General features: G+C 40.6%; 1 protein-coding gene across 2 annotated transcripts in view; it reads left to right on the forward strand.

The window, feature by feature from the left end:
• The window catches only part of GEMIN8 (gem nuclear organelle associated protein 8), a 34,921-nt gene extending 26,624 nt beyond the window's left edge, over window positions 1–8,297 (forward strand). For both annotated transcript variants that reach the window (XM_006028411.3, XM_006028410.3), the window contains exon 4: window positions 6,281–8,297. In XM_006028411.3, the coding sequence (XP_006028473.1) occupies window positions 6,281–6,537 (257 nt within the window). In that variant the 3' untranslated portion in view covers window positions 6,538–8,297. The remainder of the gene's footprint in view (window positions 1–6,280) is intronic.
• Window positions 8,298–10,035: the final 1,738 nt, after the last annotated feature.

Genomic DNA, 10,035 nt, shown 5'->3' on the forward strand with positions numbered 1-10,035 from the left:
CCCCCCCCCAACAGACTTACCATCAGGAGGCTGCTCTCCAGGCTGCCAGGCTGCATTCCTGGCTCCATGCATGTTCTGGCTGCATGTATGCATGCAGCATTTATTGGTGACATTATCAGCCCAAAAAAGCCGATGGCCAGTAATGTCAATATTCCTGTTATCGGTGCCAATCTGATATGCGACTGATATATTGGTGCACCTCTACATAAAACAGGAACTAGCTTCTTTAATTTCAATTCTACAGGATTTTGAAATAATTTAATGTCTTTCATTTATAAATCCTTCCAAAAGCCCTGTGAGGTAGGTAAGTATTATACAGATCAATAGACTGAGGCCCAGAGTGGTTAAGTGTCTTGACAATATCTTGTCATTTCATTTCTAGATTTGCATCCAAGTACCTGTGTTTTGAATTTACTTAATTGCTTTCTCTTTATTTCATATTTACATTTCTGTTCTTATATTTAGTTCTCCATCTTAAATTTGTAAGTCCATCTTATTTCTACATTTGTCAGCTTCCCTCTGAAAAAGTGAAGAAAGTATCCATAATGACAAAACAAATGGTGCCTAACTAATCTATTTGATTTGTAAAATCTGTTTTGCATGTGCTGCAGCAGATTGTTGATTACAGCAGTGTCCATTTTGAGGACTGCATTCTGTTTTCAGACTTATTTTTACCCCTACTGGTTTCTCTAATGAGATTTCAGTCAAACTACAGCAAGCCTCACAAGGAACACATCTGTACACACATAATACATTGTTGTATTATTTTAAAGTCTATAATGAAGAGTTGTCTTGTTCACAGGTTTTAGTTAAGCTCATGGTAAGATTTATTCAGTTTGTCAGTAGAGGACTGAATGAATTAAGACTGGGTACTATGAAGATACCAGGGCTTTTAATCCCTCCAGTGCTTTGTGGTAGTTTTATTTCATGGTTGATTGCTATTGTAATAACTAACCATTTGTTTATGTGAGGAGTTATATCAGAACAGTGGGCATTTGTACACATGCTTGTGCCCAGTGCTGCGGCGCATGCAGTTGTATAAGTGGCAAAATGCGCATCAGCGCTGAGAAAATGGTGGTGGCACGCTTTTGAACTAAAACACCTTGAAGTGCACCACTGTCATTTTCTGCACACTGATGTACATTTTGCCACTTATACAACTAACTGCATGTGAAGCAGCGCAGTGCACTTCAGGTCACGTGCGGAGCAGACTTGGTTAATCAAGTCTGCTCCGACTTGCCAGTGTCATGGGATGAAAAGCTACGTGTATAAATGCTCAATGATTCTGTATGGGAGAGTCATCAGCTTATTTTCAGCAGAATGATTCTTCTGCTGTAGCTCTCCTAGTTAATTTATTTGTGTAAACTGGCCCTAGACATCCTGTTTAAGGAGCAAAATTCACCTGTTAGACATTGGAGGGGGAGGAGTTAGATTAGTTATCACCAGGGATCCTGAATCTCTCTGATTTAAAAAAAAAAAAAAAATCCCCAATTTTCAGATTAGAAAAAAGTAATGTGCAATCCACTTTTTTTCATGATTAAAATAAAACACCACTATATATAGATATCTGTATATTAGTGGTGTTTCATTTATCATGGAAACATGTGGATTGCGCATTCCTTTTTTTTAAACCTGAAAATTGGAATTTTTTTTTTTTAAATCGGAGAAAACCAGGATCCCTAGTTATCACTTATAGAGCCCTGGTAACACGGTCATTCTGCAAGTAGAACCCAATTTTAATTTAAAAGGACTCTAAAGCATGTATCGGGTCTGCTTCATGTAATTACCAATGAGAAGCAGTTAACAAGCTAGAGGTGATTCTTACAGCCACAGATGCATCACTTGCTTTCCTTCAGTTTATTTGTGCATTTTTCTGATATTTAGCACTTGCCAGCTTCAGAAGGATCATAAACAGTAAACAAAGTCCTTTTTTCTTCTTTTTTTCTTTGCATAATCCTGACTGTTTGTTCTTTTCCATGTTTTGGTTTATTCAAAGGTGGGTTGCATTTCAGGGTTCTCACTAACACTGCAGACTTGCAAAGCACCACATTTACTCAGCAGCAGAGCTGAAGGTTTCAACCTTTAGATCTCACCATTTTGGAGTTGTAGAATCCTTCAATTTACACAATTCTGAGTTTTTTAACTTATTTTAGAGAGAGGTGTCAGGTTTTAGCTGTACCCAAGATCTTACCTGTTGTTGAAGATAAATATGCTTTTATTTAATTTTTTTAAAGTCTGATTCTGGCAGTTCAAAAATGATGTTTCATGGAAGCTTGCTACAGTGTTACATGCAGTGCTGTGTGCTGCTCCCTAGGAAAAACACCTCTGGAAAAGCTGAGATCTCATACTGTGGAGCAGCATATGGGCAAAAAATTAGCACATCAGGCTGCGTCCAGACAAGCACGACCGTGCCATCTGTGGCGCCACATATCACGCATTCAATTGTTCTCTGTACTGCATGGGAGCAACGCAGAGGGTGTTTTTGACCCCTGGATATCCAGCATCCATCCAAGGGTTAAAAAACTCATGGAGAAAAAAAGAAGAGCAGTGCACACATGGGCAGTGTGCACCACTCAAAAGTGGAGCTGGGCTGCCTGGAGCCACACTGCAGCTGCCAACCAGACTCTGTGCAGCAGAATTACTGCTGCTGCTGCAGCCCCAGGAGGACCCCAGGTAAAGCTGCTGGGTCCAGCACAGTGCTGGCCCTAGACTCCCCTACCTCACTCAGGATAACCTGCTGCACACCAGAGCACACATGACACAGACATTCCCTGGGGACAGGTAGCAGCGGTGCAAGGTGTGCACCAATGCTAGCCGTCTCCAGGGAACCAAACATCCACACTGTGTGGGCATGGCTGCAGAATGCTGCTTCTCACAAGCATGTTAAGAGACAGGAGAAGGAATCTGAGAAGTGGAAATGATGACAGTGTAAGCCCTTTTTATGATGCGCTGCTGAAGATCAGCTCAGGTAGTGTTTAGGAGGGCTTGGGGAAACTCAGAACGTGTGTAGCAGTGAGAGAGAGAACCCATTCATTGAAATAAGCAGACAACTACACTTAACAGAAAACCTGGTTGGCTACAAATTGCAAAGAGGGAAAAGCAGAACAAAACTGGGGAAAGTAAGGTATTTCTCTGAAGAATAGTATGGGAGCTAAGCAAGAAACAAAGTTAATAAAGGACGAGTCATTTTTGACTTTTTAATCAGAGAAGGACCTAGGTCTGTTGCCAGAGAATTATCTGTGTAGGTCACAAGCCAAAAAGATGTGACAGATTGGAACTGTTTCCACCTAAAGAATTATGGAGAAATATTTGAGATGCATTATTATTTTGTATAGGACTAACAGGAAAAAAGTTGAAAGTTAGCTATTTATAATTGGGAAGAAGAGCAAAAGAATAAAAATGGTATGAGAGAGATATCTTTGTTTTTAAGCTGCTATCTTAATTGGCATAGATTTCTTCTGCTATGGAATAGTATCTACTGTACTATTAAATTAAATATGATTATTGCATGCCAGAAAAGGAAAAGAACCCAAACAACCAAAACCAAACAAAAAAATCCCCTTGAGTCCTTATTGCTTAGGTGACCTATCCCTGTGGTTTTGATTTTTTTTAATTATTATTATTTTTATTTTTTTGAACTTTACACATTTGTGTTCAAAACCAGGACTTAGTATGACAATAATAAAACCCTAAAAATCTTGATAGTGCCCCAGTACAAATGAAAAAGAGTTAAATATGGGCTTTTGGGCCTCTGAAAGTTGGAAAGAAATCTCTTATTCACTGTGTCCAAAAAACAGGCCAACAGTTTTCTTGCCAATTAAGAATCATCTAAAAGTAGAAGTGTGTCACATCTAGCAATGTGATATATTGATTCTGGAGTTAGTTTTAGGACTAAAGCAACTTTGGGGAAGTGGAACTGTCCAATTATAAAAATGTCAGCAATATTTATTCCTTGCCGCATAACCAGATGACGTGATAGATTGGCCAGATGCCTAAAATTATTTGTGAATTTTTGTTCCAAATTATAATAGAAGGGGAAATCTTGCCAGTAATTAAAGTTGAATGCTTTAAGGGGAAGCTGTGTTATATTTCACTCTCTGTGGAGTGAAAAAGAGAGATGACACAGAATTGTCTCAGCATCTCCAAACAGAAATATTGCAGAGCTGCCTTGTGTGTTTACCTTAAAACCTGCGGCTGACCAAACGGTTACACTCATGCCTCCAAAAGCAGTGAATTTTATTTTAAATGTGTTGTCTTGTGTCATAAACTGCGAAACATCATTCTCAAGCAAACAGATGAGGAAATGTCTCCCATATGCAGCAATGCAGATAATTTTTTTTTAATTGCACAATAAATACAGAAGTGTAGGAATAGGGTCATGTTAATAGGATATTAAAGAACAGGTCATGGAGTCAAAAGATCTATTCACGGCCCTGCAAAAGTCTTACTGTATGACTGTGTAAGAGACTTTGATCTACATCTTGTTAGGGCAAGAGGGAGCAGGGAATAGATAGATATTTTTACTAACGTAACTAAGCACCTAAATAAACGTTTACCTAAAAAAAATGTTGGCTGGTGGTTGGCAGCCTAGCATTATATTAATATTTTGTAATGTGATGGGAGGGTAGTTGGGACCTTACATTTAACAGACCATTCTTCCACTATTGGTTTAGTACTTTCCACAGGTGTTTTTACTAATGTGTCAGTGAGGCCTTTTTGTTTAAAGTGGCCTGGCACTGGGCAAATGCAAAAAAACCCAGAACTTTAGTGTATACTTCTCTGTGAGTACTGGCAGCAGAGTGCTAGAGGTATGCCTAAATACAAAATCATTGTAAGAAGAGCGTTAGGTTGAATGGAGCACACACAGTTCCTGATGCTTTCTTGCCACCTTCTGACAAAAAGTATGGATGATACCTAAAACAGTGAGAGTTCAAGCTTTCCAGCAAAGAAACAAATACCAGAATTGAAATTTCAGATTATACTGTTCAAAATTTCTATTTTCCATGAATGAAGAATAATTCATTTAGTGGGGCTGACAGACTGTCAGCTGGCTGCTCCACACATTACTTTCCAGTGTAAAAATAAACTACAGCTGTTCCAATATGTCAAGATACTTAACTTTGGTTTAGGGTTTGCAGATGTTCTGTGTTGCATGAGAGAGAAATTTCTACATTAGTCTTTGGGGTTTGGGGGAAGCAGAATACAATACCCATAATACAAAGTCTGAGTCCCATGTGAAACATGCATTGTAATCTATGGGTCTCCATTTCTCTTTGTTTAAATTCTAGAAAAGAAACAGTATAGTTTTTCTTTCCTTGTCTTGTTTGTAACTTTTTACTTATTTAAGGGCCTCTGTTGTGGGAGATACTGAGAACCATTACCTCTCTTTGTTTGCAGTAGTAATTGGATGCACTCAAGACCCTACAATTTTGGACAAGTCTTTAAGCACATTGTTATTATCTATCTTGTCAGGATGATGCTTTTAGTTATAGTTCACTGCACAGAGCCTGGTCTGAGGAGGGGGAATTGCCTATTTCATGCTTCCCGCCTACTATAATACAACTAAGAATTTCACCTCAGGATTATTTTGACTACCCTTAAATAACTGGTAGTGCTTCAGGGTCTTAAATTGGAAAATAATATGAATATTGTCTTTGTTATATTTTTAAAGTAATAGATGAACGTAGAGCATTTAAACTCAACTATGACAGCTGTGTTGCACTGGATGCAGTTGATGGCTAGCAGTTGCATGACAGTCTGTAGTTACTTCATTCTTTTCATGAAGTAACTGTTTACAGTTTCCGCTGCTCTGGCTCTGCTTCATCTAAAGTTATGTTGTATCATTTCATCATTGCAGCTGCAAAATAACTACTTACAGTATTAGTTCGCACTCCCTTATTCCTTTCAAGATATATTTGTAGGGAGAGATGGAACAAAGTTGATTTTAATTTTGCCTTGCTCAGAACGCTATCTACAGAAGTCTTAAACTTCAGTTCCAGTTTATTTTTCTTGTAACTTTTTGCCCTGCCATTCTATGGTGTTCATTGTTATATCACATAGCATGATATGTAACGTGAAATTTGCTTTCTAAATTGTACTAATAAGCCACAGTTTATCCTTCCCTACAATTTTGAGCAGTGGGTCTAGGATGCATTTGAATCAGTATTCATTAAGAGAAGAAAGAAGCAGCAGTGAATTGCGTGTTGGGAGGTTGTTATCCTAATGTGTTAGATGGTAGGTATCCCAATAATTTTAAGTCTCTTGTGGTTTATTTGTACAGGAAGACAGCAGCAGCTTGAAGCAGAGCGCCAGGACATGTATGTTGAAGCTGATCATGACCTGCATGTCAGAACAGGCCGCTCAGTGCAACCCCCTACGGAGAGACCTGGGGAGAGGAGGATGGCTGAAATGAAGAAACTGTATGGTGTGGGTGCCCCCAAAATCCAAGCTATGGAGACTGCCATGCAGCTTACCTTTGATAAGAACTGTGATAAAAAGCAGCCCAAGTACTGGCCTGTTATCCCTCTGAAACTATAAGCTGGATCATGTTCAGCCCTAGCAGACCAGCTCTTGGTGCTGCCCAGTTTAGGCTGCCACAGTTGAATTAACAAATTGAGTATCATTCCTTCCCTCCCTCTTATCTGTCAACTGGTGTTTTCGGAACCAATGCCACTTCCAGAGGATGAGCTAAGTGTTGATTTGCATTGTAGAGGAAAATGGTATTTTACTACTTGAGAATATATTTTCACTGATTTAGCATTGGCCTACCTTGACTGTGCTTGGCAGGAAATGAAATAGCATTTGTTTTCACTTAGTTGAGCTGGGAAAACTTAAGCTGTACAGAAGTAATTAAGTTTTGAATTCTTGCTGTTCCCCCTTGCAGAAAAAAACAAGTCATCCAGTTTTTTATTATTTTTTTAACACAATATCCTTTAGATTGATTTTTAAACAGGGTATATTTCACATGTGTCTTTTGATCCTTGATTTTTGGGAATGTAGAGTCAGTTGGCCGAAGTACAACGTACTAAGCAACAGTAGCATGACCACTTGAATGTTTATTCAAAGATTTCTAATAGGGCAGGAAATCTTTCTTCTAGTGTGATATTCAGCTGGCAGGGTTTCAGCCAGGAAGCAAATTTAGATTTAAATATAAAAAAATGGACATTTTTATTCTACAAATGCTTAGTAAGAAAGACATTTGTGAAAACATGGCACATTTTGTGCTTATGCTGACACTGAATTTGTCAGGGTAGCAGAAAGGTTCCAGTTATTTTTGACACTTTAAAGGAAAGGAAAATTAAACCAGCTGAAACTGGGCTTGCCTATGCGAGGATCTACTGTGACAGCCGTGTCGGCAAATCCTCTTCCTGAAGATGCAGATCATTCCAGGAAAAGGAGATGTTTGGCCCAACAAAGCCACCCCAGATCCCTGAATAACGACATAAGCTCGGCTGACAGAAGCACACTTTTTGGTGCAGATCCAGCTGTGACAGGTCTTGCTAGTTTAGTGGGGGTATGATCTTTTGCTATACTGGCAAAACGTTGTAGCATAGTCCTGGCCTAGGGTTACAGTTCTACCACCTTACTTAAATGTAGTGGTACTTTAAATAGCTGGGGAGTTATTGCAGTACTTCTCACAAGTGGGGCATGGTTGGAATGGTGAAAAGTGGTACCCTATGTATGCAATAGCTATTTTTCAGAAGGATTTCTGCTGTCATTTGCTACTGTGTACTTTGTATGTGCAAACGAGCCAGATAAAGAATGTGATGATTAAATGTCCTCTATGCAAGATTCTGTATCATAAATAATTCCAAAGGAAGAGTTTGCTGTCTAAAATCTCTTAAACATTCATGATCTATCATTAGACCAGAGAAAGTTAAGGCTGAAGTTCCAGTTTTATTTTGCTCCAGCTGTCTGTCACATGCCTGTTTGACTTAGATGTTGTAGCACATGGGAAGTAAATCTCTATGATTTGCTACATCTGGGTAGGTGAGAGCACATTTTTTATTTTCCTGGTGTTACAACTTTAAAAGTCCTATTTTATTTATTCTAACTGAACTCACTTCATTTTGGTATAATGTGATGTAGTTAGACCAAGCCAATTGAAATGAAAAGCTTCCCAACTCTGAGACTCATTACCAATGTAATTGTATTAGGAAGCTTGCTCTCAGGAGGGTAAAAGAGGGATTATGATATGTAGTCCCACATTTGGTTTGCTGGAATTTTGTTATATTACATATTATACTAGTGTGATATAGGATGAAGTGTCAGAAATTGTTGGGAGTTCTCTTGCGTGACAGAATAAACTCTTTTCATAATTGTTTTGTGGGGTGACTTTTGGGGGGGGGGGTGTTTTTTAAATACGCTATCTTGACTGTATAACATTTTCTTGGGATCAGGTGCTAAACTTGCCTTAAAATTTCTGATTACTTATGAAGGATCTACTGCAAGTCTTTGCAGCTTTACTCACGTAAGTCATGAAAAGATGAGTCATGAATAGATGAGCTCTCCCCAGGCAGTTACAGATCCACTCACTGCTGAACTAGTAAATTGCTAAGTGGATGACATGTGTCATGCCCCCTAGGGAAAGGGCATCTTCCTCTCCCTGACACCCCTCTTCCCATAATCCATAAACCAATCTTTTCCTTGCTATGTGAAGCCAGAAGGTAGGGCAGGGTGGCACCTTCTAGACTACCTAGTTCAAAAATGCACAAGTCTGTTAAAAAAGGCAGGGGCTCATTCTTAGCATCTGACAAAATGGGTTGTTGCCTATGAAAGCCTGAAAGCTCATGTCTTCCTGAACCAGTTAGGTTCCAAAGTGACATCCTGCCCAGCTTTCTGTGTGGCTTTAGACCAGGGATGTAAATACTAATTTAAAAAATATCGGTTAAACCTGTTGTAATTGCAACAGGTAAATGATTAATCAGTATGGCACCCCCCAGCCTGGCCCACATGGGGCTACTCCAGGCTAGCCTGCCCCTGCCCCACCTGGCACCAGCGAGGTGATTCTAGCCCCCACGTGTGCAGTGGGGACTCAGCAGCTCCCCAGGCTGCACCTCACAATCCAACAGGAGGTAGGGCAGGTCCTCTCCAAGCCCAGGCACAGATGGGGTATGTGGGGTGCACTGTGGGCCTGAGCCACAGGCCCAGGAGAGCCACCCTGTGCCCCCTTACCTCTACTTTGCCCCTGCCAGGCCCTGCAGCCACCCCAGGGCCAGCTGGGGAGTGCGTGCGGGCACTGCCAGCAGCAGCAGTTGCAGCAACAGAAGGCACTGCATCTGGCGGGGGGTGGGTGCCACAGCACTGGGCTCTGCAAAGTCAGGCAGGTGCTAAGCCCTGGACTAGTACCTGCCCCACCCCACCCTGCCCAACATGGAGCCTGTGCTGCCCCGAGCCTGGATGGGGCACCGTATGGATTTCCCTTCCCTGCTGGACTCTGCCCTGCCCTGCCCTGCCCTAAACAATAACTGGTAAGCTATAACTGGTTATCACTGTGCTTATCAGTTAAACAAGCATTTAACCACCCACATCCTACTTCAGACTAACATGCCTTACAACCTCCTTCCTATATCAAGAGTCCTAGTGCTCCCAGAGCAAGAGAGTGGATTCCTTCGTATAATTTTGGTTCTACAGGGGGCTGAAGAAATGGGTGGAGCCACTTGGACCCCATTTTGTCTCCTTGAGGTGTTCGGAAGGGAGTCCCCGTCACAATGCACCCTATAAATGTTGGCTACAAATGTCCAACTCGGGATCCTTAAAATAACTCAGGCCAGGGCTTCTAGCCCTTGATCAGTGACGTTTAGAGATTTCCCGGTTGTTACATTGCCTTCTATTGAGTTCTTCTGTTGGTTGATCTGCAGCTTCCGGGTGATAATTGCTGTCTGCTTCCATGTTACACATTCAATCACTGATTCACTCGCTCTTTCAGGGGCCAGCCTGATACAGTGAAGGACAGTTTGATTCCTACCCTTGTTAACATTGTTACAATGTATAACTTACTAAAACACATTAAGTTGAAAGTTGAAAGGTGAGGAG

This window comes from Alligator sinensis, unplaced genomic scaffold (assembly GCF_000455745.1).
Source record: "Alligator sinensis unplaced genomic scaffold, ASM45574v1 scaffold1192_2, whole genome shotgun sequence".
NCBI lineage: Eukaryota > Metazoa > Chordata > Crocodylia > Alligatoridae > Alligator > Alligator sinensis.